The following is a 19,644-nucleotide window of genomic DNA, read 5'->3' on the forward strand; positions in this document are numbered from 1 at the left end:
TTTGTGTTTTCTTTTTAAAGCCTGTAAAGACAATCCCAGTCTTAAGATACTGATCTTGTTAATGGAAAGAAGCAAGAACTAGGGAGGCAGCGGTAGATGGTAATTCCCGTTTTCATTTTTATGCCAACTTCTCTGTCCAGCAAGCATTATAATGATAATAAATGAAAGTTGCTTAGGATGTGGGAACGCTGCCACTCAGTGATGCTGTTAGCACTGGGATATGGTGTGCTGACAACCTAATCGATCTATTCTCTCTGCAGCAGAAATCCCTTTCTTTCATCTCTTAAGTAGGCATTTGAAGAAGTGCTTTCACCTAATATTTTGGACTTACCTGTCTTGAAACCTTAGCACCTCTTGATGTTGAACTTCTGTATAAATTATCATGGGCTGCTGCATTTTTCAGCTTTTGTTTTACTCTGCTGCCTAATGGATCCTGAGGAATCTTCCTGGCAAGGGAAGAGTACAGTTGGTAGTGACCACCAAAGGATGGCAGAGGGAAATTAATTTCTTGGTGATAGAGATCCCAGGTCTACAAGCAAAGCGTGCCAGGAAGAGGGAAGAAAAATGTTCTGGTCAAGGTGCTGCATCCCTCTTGTAGAGTTTGGGATCATGGCAGCCTCTGAGTGGCCGGGCTGGGGTGGTTCTTCCTCGGGCTGGATGCAGGAGCTGTGGTGGTAGAGTAATAAAGGATAAAACCACAGCTCACCATTGATCCCTCCTCTCATTAGCTGGAGCTATTAGAGGAGTCTCCACCTGGGTGCTGTGAGGATGGACACAAACATCCTTGCACAGGGGAGTAAAGTGTGAGCTGGTGCGGGAAGTGTCTGTCCCTGGCAGGGATGGGGGGAAGACACTTTCCCTCCCCACTGTGAGTTCCTGAGGCACTTGACAGGGCAATCCTTTCTTCGCACGTTGCCAAAGCCCAAGACAGGGGTCGAAAGATGGGTGCAAAGTCTAGAGAGAGACACACGAATTATTCATGCAGAGAACTGAAAATGCTGCCCTATTCCTTCTTTTCATACAGTGCTCAATCCTGTAACCCATATTTTTGGGGTATATTTATAATGTAAATTGCCTTCTGCGTTAAGGCCTGGGAGGATCTGAACTATGAACTGAACTGTGGGGTAGCTCTGGCAGTGGGGCAGGGGTTATTTCACTGCACCACAGTGTCCAAGGTCTGAAGGCAAAAATTGACAGGATAACAAGCGCTGCCATCACAATCTTTTCCCTTTAAGTATTTGCTGTGTGAGGCAACTTCTGAGATTCAGGCTTTAGGTTGCCACATCCAACACTGCATGTGGCAGCAGTGTGAGCTCACTAGTGAAAGTGAACTATAATTTATTAGCCATACCAGGAGCTGGTAAACTAACTTCCCCTGCAGTTCCACAGGGTTTTGATGCATGATATACAATAAAGCTGCAATGCAAAGGGGTATAACCACAGAACCAGGCTCTTACCAATGGAAACCCTTGCTTGTTAAAAGTTAAACGCTTCACGTTTTTGTTTTCTGGTCTAAGACACGAGGTAAATGACATTCATCCTTGCTCTGACAGAAGTGAATTTTCCATGCTACAAATTACTTTCCTATGAGTGCTCTTTCTTGCTGCTACTCCTTCCTGTAATTACACTGACTTTGTTTGCCAGATGTTCAGTGACAACATTATACTGCTGTACTCTGTTTTCCAGTTGCTTTATTTGTTCCTAGGACAACTCCTTTCTTGCCTTTTCTTTTGGGTAGGAAATAGACAAAGGGGGGGGGGGGGGGGAAATCCTTTACAAACGTTTTAAAATGCAAAGACCGGGACAATGGGTTTTGCCCCTCTCTCTGTCTAACTGAAACAATGAAAGTCCTGCACTTTAATCTTCTTAGCCCCAGGGGTCTTCTAATTATTGCAGCTGTTGAACAGGCTTATGCATAGTGACGTCCTCCTTCCCATTCATCCGGGAGGCTCTTTCATGTCCATCAGCTCCTCACTGGAAGCGGAGGAGCCTGCAGCTCTGAGAATAGGTGAAGTTTACCTTGTGGATCAGGGCGAAGAGAACAAAGCATTCCCCGAGTTCTTTTCCAGGATTTACAAATGACCAAAGGCTCTTCTTTGCCTCTGCGAAATCCACTTTAAATTGGCTGAGATATTAACTCTTTAGTCCTGCCTTGTTCAGGTGTCACATGGCTGTGCCATGGTAGGAAGGGCAATGGTGCTTCCAACATGGAAAAAAAAGGGAAAGAATGAGAGATGAAATAGTTGGTTGTGGAGAATGCACTCATATGTTTAAGCAGCAGGAAAAAAAAAAAAAAACTTTTTTTTTTAAAAAAATACAGCTTTGAGAAATATCTTGCATCCCCTCTAAGGTAACAAACCTTTTGGTGGCTGTACTGAGAAGCAGAAACACTTGTGCCCAGTTTGAAGTCATATACTATGACTTAATTAACCTCAGACAAGAATTTATAAAAAAGAGAATCCAAACTCACACAAAATATATTATAATTAAGATTAAAACAACAAACTGAATTAACAAATTGCTTCATGTACTTGGGTGTTTCTGACTCAGCATCAAATATGCTTTTTTACAGAAACGCCAATATTATTTAAAAAAAAAAGTTTTAAACTGTTTGTATATGTTCAAAAATAAGTAAAGCCAGATGCACAGCTTGTGAATATTATTATGGGTTCATGGTTATTAGGTAAAACAGGGTAAATATTTTATCTGCTTCTGTTGGGAGCTCTGTAAAAGTTGCCCATTTTTAAATTCTAGATCCAGAACACCAAGCAGGCCACCTGAACTCCTGTTTTTATTTACTACTGTGCTACTAATATAGCAATCCTCATTTGTACCAGCAGGTGCTCTGCTCACAGTTTCAACCACTGCTGCTAAATTCTGAATATATTAAACCAGATATATTTATGCACATCATGTGTTTAAAAAACCCCTCTAGATAATATTTTTTGTGATTTTAAGGTTTAAATGCTGATGTTGCCTAACTCTGTGTTCTGGGGTGGTTTAGGAGTGAGCCTGTGGGGAGCAGGGTATTCCCCATCCACATTGAAATGTTGCTTTGGCTCCCAGCACAGGATGAAGATGCCCTTTGGAAGCTGTCCCTGTTCTCTGCTTGTTCTTGAAATCTGCCCAGAAATTGTTTGGAACAGTGTTGTGGGGCCTGAGCCAAATAATGCAGTGAAATAACCAAACAATTTCACACCCTTAATGACTGAATTTCAGGCACCTGGAAAGTTTAATGTAATGATACAAACACAGCCATAATTTTCTGGGTGTATTCTTCACTTGTCACTGTTACCAAACAACACTTGGATCCATTTGAAGCTGAAATTACACTTTTGCTTGGAAGAAGCTGTTTGTGACGGGTTTTGTCAGTTCTGAAAGGCATTTTATGGGGATGCTGGTGGTCTGCACACTTCCATTTAGTGGCTGCAGTTGCTGTATGACTCCGTACTAAATGATGAAGTATGGGGATTCCCAGCCTTTCCTCTTTTATTTCCCATTTCTCTGCAAGTGGTTTTGATAAAAAAATTATGTCTGATGGCTGAGTAGATTTCAGACAATATTTTCTGTATTAATTTTTTAGTGAATCATGACAAGAAGAAAAATATGTACTCTCTACTTATTTGCCATGTGCAGATTTTTGATGACTGGCAAATTTTTACTGAATTTGTCTGCATGAGAAAAAGATTTCCAAATCAGTTGGAAATTCTTGCATCAACAGTTTGCTTAGTGACCTGTACTTCTATTTGTTTGTAAACTAGCAGAATTTCTTTATCTTTCAACAATGCTCTAATAGTAAAGACTTGTTGTAAAATTAATTATTGCTACAATATCACCATTTCCCCAAACTCTGTTACAGTATGTTGTTTCCTCATCATGAAGTACTCCAGTAAAGCCATCAGAGAAAAGAAACATTTAATGGTTTAGAGGCTTGTTTTGTTGTTCTATTCTGTGGATGTTTTATGGTGTTGAAATGCTTCTGAGGATTTTAGAGCTCAGTCAGGGACATGCCTTTGATGCTAAACTGTAAAAGACAGTGGTAATGGGGGAAATGTAAGGTGGGATAACTGCTCTCCACTTCAGTGCCCTTTATGGTTTGTTCTAGCTGTTGTCGAATTCAGTGGTAATTGTGTGTGTGTAGAAAACAGAATGTGGCTTATAGACAGATCCTGCTTTAAACTAAAGCATCTTCACCCCAGGCCTCCCTCTCCAAAGGTCTGATGTGCTCCAGAAACTTCTGAAATTGTCAAGATTCTTTTCTGAACCAGAAAAATTCAAAATAAAATCATGATTTGTTTTGCTTGTGTCATTTGTGGTGTGTGTAGGAAAATATAGCTACGCAAAATTGACCAAAATCCATCCATATAATGATAAATTACATATTTTTAGTGATCTTTGATGCATAGGAATGGACACCAGGCCCATCACTGATTAACAAATCTGCTTCAAAAATACACGGTTTTGGGGGTATTTTGTCATTACTGGTGTCAGCCACTAGAGGGGGAACATCATTTATACCATAATGTCTCACCTTTTTGTACTATTTTTCATTCTACCTATCTGTTTTCAGCATTGTGGCAACACCTGAGTAAGATTACAGAGTGGTGATGGCTGCAGAAACAACTCAAAATGTGCCACTGACGTGGTTTTTTTTTTGCTTTCTCAGGTGTTGTGTTTCATTACCGGGCTGCCACGAGCAGGTACACCCTGAATTTCACACAGGCCCACCAGACCTGCCGTGACAACGGCGCCGTCATGGCCACCCCGGAGCAGCTGAAAGCGGCCTACGAGGACGGGTTTGAGCAGTGTGATGCTGGCTGGGTGTCCGACCAGACTGTCAGGTGAGGCTTTCGGAATGCCTCTTCATGCTTTTCCCCAAAATTCGTGTGCCTTGCCTGTGCACACTTAAACTGCTCTCTTGCCATAATTGATGCTTTGGAGTGCCTGCCTAGAACAGTGGCTAGACAAGACTAACGAGAATAAGGTGGGTATTTATTAAAGGCCTTCAACAGATCCACTTTGGGCAGTCAGAAGCTTTCCAGAGACTATACCCAAGATGCAAGACCTCAAGAGTTTTTCAGACAATTTAAAGTTTGGCCCATTTACATATCAGGGGTTAATCCTCCAATTACAACTTCAGGTAATGAAGTTGTTTATGCCTAGTTTACTCCCTCCCAATTCACTTTTGTTTATTCTTTTTGGGGCCTGAGGCTGTGGGGTATCCTTGGATTTCAGGCCTAGAGGGATTGTTTTGTCTGACCAAAACATGAAGATGTAACTAACACTCTATATGGAGTTTAGAATTATACACTAATGCAGTACGGGATTTGAAAAATATGAAGGCTAAAATCCGGTGGCATCATAATGATAAATTTTGTGCCTTCCCAGGTATCCAATTAGACATCCAAGAGTTGGCTGCTTTGGAGATAAGATGGGAAAGAAAGGAGTCAGGACGTACGGGCGACGTTTCCCTAATGAGACTTATGATGTTTATTGCTACGTGGAGCGCATGGAAGGTGAGATGGGTCTGCAAACCTGGAAGTTCGCTGCAAGACTTAAAAAGTGACTGGGGAGCCTAATATGGAAGAGCAGAGGAGGAGAAAATTCCATTTAAAATGAGTTTTAACTGCTCTGGATCTGAAGGGAATTGCTGAATGGAGGGAATCTATAGTTTGTGGTCTTGCCGGTCCTAAATAAAGGCCAGTGTGGAGTCTAGAAAGAGGCAGTTAGGGTTCAAGCTGCCTATAGTTAGTGCAGTAGATCTCACAAAAGTTACTGTTGAGGCATCTTATTTTTTGAATGTTTTTAAAAGTATTTTCAAAGAAATGCCTTTAATGTTTGCGAAACTATATATGCTATATATAAATGTATACAAAGATAGATGTAGTATATGTGCTAGATGTATTATAGTTCATTAAGCATGTAATTAAGTCTTTTTATATGTCCATGGCATAAAATTAGACATTGAATTAGATATTGAATTGCCATCTATGCTTAATATTCTCATTTTTATTAATGGGCCATCTCAGATTCCGAAAGAAACAAGAAAAAAAAAATGTAGTTTCTGAGTTTAGTAAAATTATTACAGAGATAACTTTTAAATCAAGACTAAAGTACACTTTCCACTTCCTACAGTGCCCTGAGTGTATCACACTGCCTTTGTTCAACAGGTTTTTATTCCATGCCAGTTCCATAATTCCTTTCTTAAAAAATAATTCGTAACTAATAATAATTCCTAAACTGATAATTCCTAACTAAACATCTTCAGGGGTGATCTTTGGGCTGTTACACATTTAATTCAGTGCTCCTAAACTCAGTAGAACAATAAATTAGCCTTGGCTCTGTGCAAGCCTGCCTTTGTAGGTGTATATATATATTTTAAAAAGCAATTGCAAAATGCAGGTGCTCAGTGTTTGCTTGTAATCTGTCTAAGATAAGAAATTGATGAGGTCATGCAAATTTTTCTCCTGCTGGTGACTTATAGATATTTTAGTTACTGAAATCAGTGTTTTATTTTTAGTAGCTGAAGATCTGTCCTAGAAAATTTGGAGATTTATGCAATACAAGCAACACACATGTTGCAAAGCCTCCAGAAAACATGTATGCTTGAGAATTTGTAACTTGAAAATTAGGTGACAGAATTTTGTTAGTGCGTTTCATTGTCTTATTTTTAGTTATGTTGTGTTTATATCTGTCAGTGAGCAGCACCTGTGAACATCTACAATTCATGACATTTGATCCTTCATCAATCCTTGATGGGACTGGATTCTGAATCTCCTCAAAATCAATGCTTTTAAATTCAATTTATATCTTTCCTAGCTTACAAAAAGAAGGTTTAGTCAAAAGCCTAATCTGTATAATTGCTGGTGAAGAAGAATCCCTTGTTCCTTTCCCTCTTCAAGGACAGAGAAATGTAATTAATACAGATTGTCCTGGGTGCACGTGAGACAGCAGTTTCTCAGGGTCAAAAGTTATCGCTAAGCTTTCAAAAATAAAACTTAAGTCGAAATGAAGCATTCTTCACTGAGGCTTATGGTCTCTGCTTGGAACCACCTGGAACCAGACTGTTGTGTGGTTCAAAGAGGCTGCAGTGACTCAGTGGATGAAAATGCACAGATCCTCAATTTCTCATGGACATTAATTGCTTCTTCTTCATTATAAAATTTCATTTGCCGAGATTTGTGACCTGATTTCCCTCTCTGGGTGCATCTACACTTCTGTCTCACTGCTGTGACCTGTCAGTTGGACTGTGGTGATGGGATCTGCTTCATATGAAACATCCAGATTTTAACAAATATGTAAGCTAGAGCACAACATTGTAGAGATTTGGTTCATTGTATTGCACTCATTATATTGAACGAGTTTAATTCCAGATTATTATAATAGTTAGCCAAAGACACTCCTCATTTTTTCCATATTGTTTTGTTTTGGGTTTTTTGTTTTGTTTGTTTGGGTTCCTTTTGTTTGTTTTATTTTGTTTTGGGTATTTTTGGTTGGTTGGTTGCTTGGTTGGTTGGTTAGTTGTTTTTTTGGGTTTTGTGTGTGTATGTGAGAGATTTTATTATTTTCTTATTCTCTCAGAAGTTTTAAAATGATCAGGAGTGTGACAACAACTTCTGTGACTTCCAGGAGGAGTTTATGGTTTCCACAGAAACAGAATAGGTAGGTTCTGCTGACATACAGAGGAGTTAAATTACTCTGTTTGGATGAGGAGGAACAGGCACATGCTAGGAAGACAAGGTGTCACATTGTAGTGTAGTGCAGGATAAACCACTCCTCAGTGCCTTCACAGAAACTTGAGCCTCTCAGCCTTTTTCATGTGGGGCTGAGGAGCCAAGGTGGCTTTGTCTGTGCAACAGGAGCAGTTTCTGCTAGGACAGAAGTTAATTTCAAGTGAGGAGGAGCTTGTTATAAGATACACAGCGTCTATGAATTTATATTTCAGAACAACTCACTCACAGAAGATGGAAATTTAGACAGAATGTCAATGGAGTTACTGGAAAGTTGAACTAAACTAGATTGCTGGGTTGGTAGGAAACTTACGGTTCAAGAGCTAAAATTATGTCAGATTTTTGATGGCTCTGTTCACCAACGGTTGATCCTGCAAGGTGTGACCTTTAGCTCTTAATTCATAGCAAAATGAATCCATGGCACTTAGGGTATGCTTCAGTACAACTTTTTCCATGTGAATTTTAAAGCTCATATCTGTGTCCCCTGCCCTGATTCAATGTCAAATCTATTAGACTTGCTTGCACAAAAGAGGTCCTTATTTGGAGGGTCTGTGTCAGTGGAATGACTATTCATGGCACAAGCCTGACTAACGATATCAAAATTTGGGCTGTATCGAGGATGTCACCATGGAAGTCATTGAACACTTATGAATCTGTTGGCTGCTGTTGGTGTGTTACCCCAGAATGCCATAAATGGTGTTGGGAATTCTCGCAATACATTTTAAAATAAATGTGCATTGAATTTGCAGTACTAATTTGGGTATTTGCACTGAGGATTTGTAGGAGCAACTCCATCTCGATTTTATTCCTTTTTGGCCGTATGGAATCAGGAAGTTAGCCAGAGACCTGGATTTCTCCTTAAATCACCAACTATTAGCTTAAATTGAAACCAGTTATCTAGGCTAACTCTTACCATTTCCTTGTTCTGAGGAAAGCCAGAGAGATTAATGACTGCACAGTTCTAATGTAAATAGTATGAGTTTTGCTGCAACAGTCAGAAGAATAACTGTGGGAACAACTGAAAATTTCTGAGCTCCTGGAGATACAGATGAGAACCTGGAGTCAAAGTGTCTTTAAAAAGGTACTAGGCATGGTGTTTTACTGCAAACTGTTTTACATTCCTCATATTTCGTAACTTGTTTCAGTGTACCAAGCACTAACAGAAACATTTAGGATACTTTAACTGCAGGAAGTGATTTATGATTAAAGATTTTAAAGTGATTGAGCTGCAAAGATTTGGATGAGGATCTCTTAACACCACCAGCCGAAAGGGTGTCTCTTGTGGTATAATCCCTTGGATGGAGATGAGTGATGGGTGAGGAAGATTTTGAACTCTTTAGACAAGCAGTGTGTGGTTTGTTTGGCAGTACTGTGGTGTCAGAGAGGGAGACAGAACCATCACCAAAATCTACCGGTGGAGTGAGAGCCTGTGCTGAGCCAAAGCACAAACCACCCCATCAGGATTTTCTCCTGGCCAGGCTCCCTCAGAACCCATGTAAGCCTGACAAGCATCTGTCATGTGCAGATGGGGCACTCACGCTAACAGAGTTATTTTTGGGGTGTCTGGGGGGAAGATTGTACAGCCTTCTTTCCATGCACCATCTCTTCCCCACAGTGAGTGCAGGGAAGAAGGATAAAAACCAAAACCAGATGTCTTTTGAATACTTTCCACCTACTCTCATGCGGTTTTGCTGTTGTCATGGAAATTTCTGTGAGAATGGTAGTCATAATTAAAGGAGTCATAGTATAAAGTGTGGCCTCAGGTGAGAAGTTTCTTTGGTGTTTTGGGCAGCTAAAGATCTCTGGAGTCTATTCTGATTCTGGAACAACAACTAGGATTAGGTTTCAAAACTGGGACACAGAGAAAAGCATGGGTTTTTTCTCTAGTTCAGGGCCTGTGGTAGAATTATGACCCTTTCCATTATACTGGACACTTATCCAGCCTTGGATTATGGGACATCATGTAGTGTTAAGTCATCAAGAGGAATCCTGTTCAGCCAATTGGTCTGCACAGAATAGACTCAAGACATTTGGGAACGTTTAGTTAAATCATTGCTGCTGTGCATCAAAAGGAATCAACTGACTTGTTCTGATGTGCAAGAGAAATAGACTTCCTCATCTTGTCCAGCCTCCTGCTTTAAAGCTGAACCAAGCTGCTTAGGTGTTTGTGGTTTTCCAGCCCTACAGAGTGGTTGTGGTAATTAGTGACTTTGTTAAGGACACCTCTTTATTACCCTGATGTGTCAGAGAACCAGCCCTGAGCAGCAGAGAAAGAGAGGTGAGGGATGTGGAAGTTCTTGGTCTAGAAGGCACAAGGGTAAATATTTTAGTCCTCAAAGTGGCCAAGGTATTCCTGCTTCTTTGCACACTTGACTAGGAATGTCCTAGGAATGAAGTTTTGAACAGATTCCACTATTTTGAGGAAAAGAAAGTTGTGATGGCAGTCTCATGACTGCCTAGGTTTTGACCAACTGGCTGTGTCCATATGAGGAGCAGTAACCACATGTTACAGGTGCAGGTGAGAAAATGCCCTTAAAATGCTCTATTTAACATCAGAAAAGGTGGCATTTTGTCACTCTTAGCCAGCTTTTGTCTCTGACCCAGGGCACCCTGGTCTGCAGCTGTAGACACAGAATCTAGAAGGTCTAACACTCCCAAAGGACATCTCTGCTTAATGAACTTGGTGGGTTCCAACTCTCAGAAACAAATGAATAGCTCTAGAGTTCACCACAGGCACATCACGCTAAAAAAAAACAAAACCTCCCAAATTCATAGCGGGAGATGGTGTTTCTTCTCAAACAAAACTATCAGCAAGGGACTAAAATGAAAAGTCACTGTGAAGTTTTTGTCTTGGCTTTGCTTTTTTTCTTTTGTTGCTTTTGTTTTTTAATTGTGAGAGTTAATAATTTCCTCCAATGGGAATTATTTAGCTTTTCATAAAATTAATACCCCTCTTCATTTTCTAATGTCTGGCTTTGGATGGCTGTGGAGGTTGTAGAATCTGAGCACCTGACCACCGGGTGAAGCTCAGACAGATGGGGCAGTAATAATCAGATGGGACAGTAATAAAATCCCAGATGGGACAGTAATAATCACCTAGTCATAGAATCATTAAGGCTGGGTAAGAAGACTTTTGAGATCATTAAGTCCAGCCATCAACCCAGCACCACAACCCCAGTCAATACAGGTTGTGTGTTGACCCCTGGCTTTGGTTCTAGGCTGCCCTTCTTCACACTTTGTTTTTAAGTTGTGTGATTCATGACATTGACATCTACCAACATGCCCAGCTCACCAAGACATCTCATGAGGAGAGAAAGTGAATCAAAGCAATTAAACTTGCTATAAAATCAACTGATAATATTTGCAGAACTGATTCTTGTACAACTTAAACCTTTTCCTGAGGGATTGTAGGTCAATCAGCTTTTGTCTTCAAGAGAAAAATATGACTTCTTCATCTGCCCTGATACTTCAGAAAGAGATGGAAAAAACCTGAATTTCATCAGGTATCTCTTTTGACCAAGCAAAACAAGCTTGTGTAAGAGGAAAATCCTGGGGATTCTTGGAGTGCTGTGACCACTGAGGCTGCTCCATCAGCCTGGAGCTTGGTTTGGAGCAGTAGCCAGCAATAACACACATTACATTATTGCCTGCAGCCTAAACACTGTCACATTCTCCACCCCACCCCTGGTATTGCAGAACCAGTTTTTCTTCATCTGCTGGCCTAAGCTCTGGGCTTTGCCTGTACAGTACTGCTGAATTACTCAGGGTGTGCTCCAGCTATAAAAACAATGCACATGGCTGTTAAACACACATAGAATTGAATTTGCCCTGCCTGGTGTTGGTGGCTATGTCATTTGTTTGTTGAGCAGAGTTTTCCCTTTTAATTTCCCTGTTTTCAGTGTTTTGTCTGGGAAATTGAGGGGCTTCCAGTCATCTCAATAAAAACACTGTAAGACTGTGACGGTTTCAGTCCCCCTATTAAATATGGAAGCTGTTGTGCTTTCAAAAACAGGAGTAAATTGCAGAGACTGCATGGATTAAATACTTTTCATTAACTTCAGAATTATTTTTCTTGCTTTTCAGAAGTTTTTGTGCAAGGCTTGACTACTTTTCTCTTAGATACTTTGAAAGATTCAGGATGTTTCAGCCATGCTAGAAGTGAATGAGATCAAGGAACCCCAGGAAAACCCCCATATTTTAAGTTTTGTTTTGTAAGATGGTTTGAGAATCTTGCAGAAGCAGAACAAACTTTCAAGTGTTTCTGAATTCATATATCAAGAAAGGCCTTTATTAAACTTTATTAAGGGTTATTAAACCCTTTTTCATATTTCATCCCAACAGTTATTAGGCACAGTAAGTGCCTAATTTAATCATAGGGAATTTTAATCTCTTTTCAAACTGGAGAGACAAATTGAGGAGTCATAGCTCCTAGAGTAAGTTGCCGCTATTTGCAGTATGACTTTTGCCCATTACTCGATTTTTTTAAAATAAGAATTGTGGAATCACAGAAAAATGCTCTCTAGCTAGAGAAATTACAAGATGACAAGATGTTTTAACATCTTTGTCTTTTATCTTATCACTAACATTCCTGAAATAAATGCACATTTACTTGGTATATGATGGAATTTTGCTGATTGCCCTGCTGCCATTTTGCCTTCTTTGTGAGGTTATTGTCACAAATTCTTAAATATATCAATTAGGTGTCAAATACTTTGGATTTCACTTACTGGATTGTTTTAGTTAAGATATGTTTTTCCTGAAATATGTAGGGGTTTCATTTTATTTTTTCCTTATTTTGTTTTTAATTGTGTTGGTTTGGTTTTGTTTTCTCTAAAACAATCCTTGACAAAGATGATATCTGTTTAACAGCAGCTGATTTTAAGACATGAAAAAAATAAACCCAACTGGGGTCAGTAGAATATATTCAATGCAGAGAAAGGTGTGACACCCATCTTTTAAGTGTGCAGGATTATCACTGTTGCAGATACAGGCATACTCCAAGACAAATTTGAGGCAGACTTCTGCCTAAAAAGTGAGGCTTGGGTAAGTCAGTTCTCTGCAAAGTGACCTCTTTTAAAGAAGAACCCTGCATTTTGAAATCTTACACCACGACATAACCCTTCACTAAGTTTCTCTGCCTTAACTGAGTGCAGGTGACAGCTCAGAGGAATAAATAGCACAAACCTCAATGATGTTGTGTACAAGCTCCATTTGAAGCCAGTCATCCAAATCACTTGGTGCAAAAATTACTTTTCTAGTAATTTTGCACTGTTTACCCATTTTCCTGTGTATTCTATAAGTTTCTCAGAAGGAATGTTGTGGGATTGTGCAATTAGATTTTTCTTTACAGAAGTCATGATAATTCACTGATCTTCACTTTTCTCACTTCCTCATCTAAATGGACTGATATCTGCTATATAATTACAATTAAATTATTTTTAATTACCAATACTCGTATGCATCATGGCTGCTCTGAGAGAATCAGTGAACAGTCCTCTGAGCAGAGAGGGCTGCCCTGAAGAGGCCTTTCTTTGCTCCCCTGTTTGATGGTGCTGCTTTTGGGATTGTGGGATAATTGGGATTGTGGATAATCCATCACACTGTGCTGGACATGACATCAGACTGGCAGGCAGATGCAGAAGGATGTAACAAAAAATGCTCATTATCTGTGTGGACCGAAGAGCTGAATGAACCATTCTGAGAACGAATGGCTCTTTGCTTCCCTTATCTGCCCCTCTCCAACAGACATGCTCTGTCTCTCTACCTCCAAGCTGGAAGCTGCACACAATGTGTATAAGGCAAGTTACACTATGGGGTTGGTGTTACAGCTGTAATAACAAATCAGAGCCTCTACCTAGGAGAAAAAGAAAGCTGGCACCTTGCCTCCTTTCACACTTGCATTCCTTTCAGTCCCCAAACAAGCGTAATATTGATGTGAATGAAACTGCTTGGGGTGATGTAGTTTCTGTCTCCATTTTTCTGTGTTCCCTTCAGACCTGTGCAGGGGTTAAGAGAGATGGCATGGCTGGTGTGGAAAAGCAATGTTTTCCTGCAAGAGTGGCTGTTGTGTCCTGGCCTGCTGTGGCTGAGGGAGGGCATGGCTATCTTGCAACAAATATTTCAATTTTTGTCCTGGTGGTTTGAATACTCTCATTTTAGGTCTGGTTGGTTTCATCTGAAGTCTATAAAGAAACTGGAAAAGGGTCATTTTACTGCTTCATTCTCAGGACATGAACATGAAAGGCTTGATTTTTCTTTAGAGTGTTTGGGTGAATGAGGCAACCAAGACAAGGTGATTTACCTTGGAGGCAAAATATTAGATGTGCTATTTGCTTTGTTTTATTTTCCAACTGGATGGCTATTACTTACAAACTGTTATTCATTGGAAGCTGAACTACACTATCAACATTCTAGACTCATTCAGCTTCTCCACACAAAGAGGACTTTGTGCACGAAACATGTCTTGTGCATTTCATCACCTTTGTTTCCACGTGGGACAAGATGAAGACTGATTGAAATACAGCATTAGAAGCTGCACTAGACCAACAAGTGAAGAATATTTCTTATTTTTTGGGTGTTTGAAGTGAGATTCTAGCAATGCCTAAAAGGCCAGGCCTGCAGAACTAGATTTGCTTTATGGACAAAGTAAATTCTGATAGTCTGGATTTAATTAACTCAGTTGAGCTGCAAAATCTGCTCTAACAGGGGTCACAGTGGAGCCCCAGGGCTGCTGTTACCTCTGCTAGAGACCAGGAAGGGACTTAGTGTTCAGCCACAGTGTACTTCATGGCATAAAGTTTGCTTATAAATGCTCGTGCTTTGTGGAAATTTAACTTTCAAATTCAAACCTGGAACATTTGGTTTACCACTATCTGATTATTTTTCTCTTTAAGGAAAAAAATACTCAAGTTTTGGGAAAAAGCCTCAACCTTGCAGGACTCTTGGGCTGGGGGGGGTGGGAATTGATTGATGGTGGAACGGGCTACTCACTCTTTGTTATTTTTTTGTGTTTCCTCCTCCAGATGAAGTGGTCCACGTCTCAGCACCCCAGAAGTTCACCTTCGAGGAAGCTAGGGAGCTGTGTGAGGAGCGAGGCGGTGTCCTGGCTTCTGTGGGGAACCTCTACGTGGCCTGGAGGAATGGCTTTGACCAGTGTGACTACGGGTGGCTGGCGGACGGCAGCGTCCGGTACCCGGCCTCCGTGGCGCGGCCCCAGTGTGGTGGGGGTTTGCTTGGGGTGAGAACCCTGTATCGCTATGAGAACCAAACAGGCTTCCCTTACCCCGATAGCAAGTTTGATGCCTACTGCTATGAACGTAAGCATTTATTTTTTTTTTCAGTCGTGATTTTCCAGCATGCTTGACGCGGGAAGTGGTTTCTTTATTGCATGTTTTTTTTCAGTTCTTGCAGCTTGCCTGGGTTTTTAGAAACTAAAATTAGTGTCCTAAAGCAACATTGGCAGGTGGAGACAAGTAGAGTTTTAAGGTAAGATTTCAGCCTGGGCAGTGTTTTGACCATGAGTCTGTGGGCGCTGCGTATTTTGGTGCCTGAGCACACCTTGGTATCTTTGCATCTTTGTCAGTGGACACAAGACAGATATTCAAAGCCCACCCTTGCATGTCACTTTCTCCAGGTGACTCTGCCTTGGCAGGGGCTGGACTAGATGATCTCTAGAGGTCCTTTCCAACCACATTTGTTCTGTGATTCTGTGTTAAATGTCCTAAGGGTGAACAATGGATATTCTGTCTACAATGATGGCAGCAAGAGAAGCTGCTGTACTCGGGATGTGTACAAGGCTGGCCACTTTCAGGTCTCTCAGGTGCCAGCAATTTTTGGGCTATCTCTGGATGGCACATTGTCCCAGGATCAGCATTCTTTGTCTTGCTCAGTGTTTCATGGGACAGTGGGTGGTCTAAATTGCCTTTCTTACTGCTGCTTGTTTTCCTCATGGTATTTTCACAGGCACTTCAAAGCTTGCCACGTTCACATGGTAGACTTCACCAATCTAAACCAGATGTTGTCCACACCTGTCAGCTTTCTTTTGGGGTCAAATATTGCTCTGTAACCCCATCAATCTTCAGTGCCAGCTGCCTGGCTCTGCTGTTATGGTGCGCCCCTCCTTGCATAGGTTCCTGTTGTCTCAAAAGGTTCACCAGCTTCCCAACTGAATATCCTTCTTTCCTGAGACTTGCAGCCTCAGCACAGGGGGTTTGGACAGCTCAGTTATTTCTCTGCAGGTCTCTATGTCCAAGGAAGTTCCTTGTTGCGGATACCATGACTGACATTAATGTGTTGAGTTAAAAGTTCAGAACTTGGTCATTAAGTATGAATATTTAGGGTTTTTGAACTCAGTCCAGTGACTGTAACTCAGAACTACTTGAAATGTGCAGTTTGTACTGTCCCCATTTTTGTGGATGAGGAACTTACTGCAGCTGCAGATCTTTCCAGCTCAGGCGCTGAAGAGTCATTTATGAGCAAATCTTACTCTTTGAGAACAAATCCTGACATCTGCTGCAACATTATGGTCTGGCTGTTCTCAGACACTGTTGGTTTGTTGTTTTAATTTTCCTTTATAGTTTGTGGGTATAATGTTCCAAAACTTTGCATGTGGAAAGAGTCCTAATGGAACTGCTTACAGGAAAAAGGACTTAAGTTCAAGAGTCTGTGCTCTAATCTGCAGAGCAGCATTTTATCATATCACTCCTTCTGTTCCTACTCCAAATTGTTTATGACCTGTTTAAAGTGTTGTGGATAAAAAAGACTTTAATGAGGGTGTATTTCATAAATTCATCTGAAAGGCTGGGGTAAGAACTGAACATTTTGCCTGTAATCTAGTCTTTAGTTAGGACAAATTCCAACCTGCTGTTTGTTTTTGTGAATTTCATTGCTTTCAAGCAAGATGTGCCTTTACAATGTTCTTCCCAGAAGTTTTAGTTAGCACAGTTCGTGGTAACATAGCATTTGTTCTAAAAGTGACCTTGATAGGTATTGGGTTGTTGCCTGTTATATAAAGGCTTCTCCTGCTAAGTCTTGCCCTTGGTATATAAAGAATAAATATTTCATCACTTTGCAACCCAGGAATAGACAGTTCAGGACTATCAAACTTTTTACAAGAGAAAATAAGACTAAACAAAACCAAAACCATTTGGTAGTGACTGAGCAGCTCTCTAGCACTTTTAATTATAAACAACAGAATATCAGAATTAATTAAACCTTGCTGGCTAGAGGACTCAGCTTTTGCCATATACATCTGGCCTTGTGTAGGGAAAAGCAGGGGTGTCATGATGTACCCTTCTTCAGGGTGCCACAAATTTCTGAAGTTACTGAAAGCTCTCTCTCCCTCTCAGAAGGTGCTTGGGCTCTCACAGGAACCAGCTGTGACTCCTCACTGCTTTTGCAAAAAGATTTATGCAAGTGGTGAGTAATGAGACTCCCTGCCCAGCATCTTGGTCCTCCACATCTCAAGCAGCTGCCTGGTGCAGTGGCTTTAGAGTGAGTCACTCTCTCCCACTGGGGCCTTGGAGCCGGTCCCTTCTTTGGGGCAGGAAAAGAGAGAGGATAAAAAAATGGCTCTGCGTGAGAGCAGAAAGTTTGAATTTAAGCCCTTTGTTTCGAATCGTCTTTGTCTGGAAGTTTCTTCCTAAATTTGCCATTATCTCAGTTTCAAAGTTTCAGTCTATCACAAAAACCGCTGTCCCCCAGCTCTGCCTGCTTTGGGGTTGACATTAAGCTTTCACACAGTGATTCCCACAGTGCCTGACAACAAAACTGTCCTGCACAGGAGCTGGGCTCTCAGTGAAACCCCAGCCCCTGCTGCCAGCTCTCACTGTGTCTCACACTGCATGGGTGTGTCTCCCTCCTCACCTAGACACACAGTCACACCACAGCACATCTGTGCAAACCAGGCACTTGATTCAGTCTTCACAAAGACAAAATTTTGCATTCGAAGAAGGGGATATCTCCTTCTTCACCCCTGCTCAGGCTCCTCACTCCTGTTTTGTGGTTGTGAGTCTCTCTGGTGGAAAATCTCAAAATATTAATTTTAATTTGTGGCATTAAGAAACCTCAGTCTGTATTTTGCTTTTAAAGAGGAATCATATTTATTGAAATACATGAAATACAGGGCGTAAATCCAATTTAAAAATGATATTCACTAGTTTCACTAGAGCAGCCAACCTGGACAACTTTTAAAGTACAGTTAAGTTCTGGATTTTAACTTCAGCAGTGTTATGGGTACAAAATTACATTGTATGAAGTGCCTTGACTTTATGAAAATAAGAGTGGCCCAGACTAATAATATATGATTTAAAATCAAAAGTCTTGTTCAAAACCGCTAAAACTCTCTCCCCTTTGATCACAAGTGCTTGTCACTCTTCGAAAACCACATAGGTCTAAGTTTCTGAAACATTATCTGTGTGTTTCATTTCATGCCTCCAAGGCTTTTGCCAGACCTTTCTTTGCCTCCTTTTTTTTTTTTTTTTTTTTTTTTTTTCTCTGAGAGATGCCTAATCAGATATCTGATGGGGCCTGAAAAGGTTTCAGATTAGACACATGATTAAATACTTACAGATCCTTGGAGGTCATCATCAGAGAGAAAGTTTTTCAAGTGTTAACCTAGAGGATTTATATTAACATGTTTAAATTAAAAAAAAAACCAAACAAAAAACCCCAGCAGTTGCTGAGCAGTTATGCTAATTTTTAAGAGATGAAAACATTTTATCATTAAGAAAATCCATTTTAATAAATATATAATTAATAATTAGTTCTTTCAGAGAGCTATGAGAGATTTATTTAATCATGTACTTCTGCCTCCCAATCTCTCCAGGCCTAATTCACTGGAGTTTGTAGAAATCTTGTCACAGACTTCAGCTGACTTTGGATGGGCCTTTTTATTCCATGGCACCTGTAGAACAAAATCTAGAAATGCACTAATCAGAAGACATTCAGATTTTTAACTTACATACCTGCAACAAAGCTGAACTTGATGAGCTTTGAAGACAGAGGTGGTTGAATTTTTTGAAACATAAGTCCCCTTTTTCCTGAGAAACATTGATTTATTAAAGCTGAAATCTTTCACAGACCTGTATTGATTTTGGCGAATCTTTCAGCAAAACATTTTTTATTTGACTCAGAACACATGTTGACTGTTTCGCCCTGGATTTGTCCATTCTCTTTCCCATTTTCCTCTCTCACTTTGACTTTATTTCATGCACCTTTATTGCTTCTCTCTCCTTATACCACTTTGGTTTGGCATTGCGATTTAATTTTAGCTGGAAATTGGAAAATTCCAGTTCTGGGATGGTATTGCCATGTGTGTTCTTCAGGAATGGAGTCCATGCTGCTTTGATTGTTTTAATACAGCCCCATCAAGAGTGGATCCAAGTCCGCCTCTACTTAGGGCTGAGGGCCTCCTGCTTTGATGCTTCATCCATCTAAAGCTCAAAATCAGAGCAGAAGAAATATGAGAAATTATGGCCTTCACAAAGTTTTGAGGTGTCCTACAGCACGAGCTACTGCAATGGCAGGCTCAGCCTCAGGAATCATTCACAGTGCTCCTCTTGTCCAGCAGCAGGAGGGATAAAGACTTCTAGGCACAGCTCAAAAGCTGGCAGGAGAAACTTTGTCTTCCCTGTCTGCTGCACGTGACTTAGCTTAGGAAAACCTTGAATAGCTGGGCAGCTCTGTCCTTCTCCACAGCAACCGTCAGTAGCTGCATGTCCCAGCTCTTTCCTGGATGAGGGAATTATTTCCAGTCTGATGTCAGAGGCTATGTTACAAGAGATCTGTGGATTTCTGATCAGTTTGGGAACAGATGCAGAATAGTGAAGACATAGAACATGGTGATGCATGAGGAGCAAAATTGCCAGTCTGAAGAGGAAAAAAAAACCAAAAATAAATTTATCTCAGAAGAAGG

The 19,644-nt window shown here is 40.6% G+C and overlaps 1 protein-coding gene across 3 annotated transcripts in view; it reads left to right on the forward strand.

Moving 5' to 3' along the window:
- Window positions 1-19,644, forward strand: part of VCAN (versican) — a 99,392-nt gene that overhangs the window by 19,012 nt on the left and 60,736 nt on the right. For all 3 annotated transcript variants that reach the window (XM_063423698.1, XM_063423699.1, XM_063423700.1), the window contains exons 4-6: window positions 4,667-4,841; window positions 5,389-5,516; window positions 14,753-15,046. In XM_063423698.1, the coding sequence (XP_063279768.1) occupies window positions 4,667-4,841; window positions 5,389-5,516; window positions 14,753-15,046 (597 nt within the window). The remainder of the gene's footprint in view (window positions 1-4,666; window positions 4,842-5,388; window positions 5,517-14,752; window positions 15,047-19,644) is intronic.

Source organism: Prinia subflava, chromosome Z (assembly GCF_021018805.1).
Source record: "Prinia subflava isolate CZ2003 ecotype Zambia chromosome Z, Cam_Psub_1.2, whole genome shotgun sequence".
NCBI classification, from domain to species: domain Eukaryota; kingdom Metazoa; phylum Chordata; class Aves; order Passeriformes; family Cisticolidae; genus Prinia; species Prinia subflava.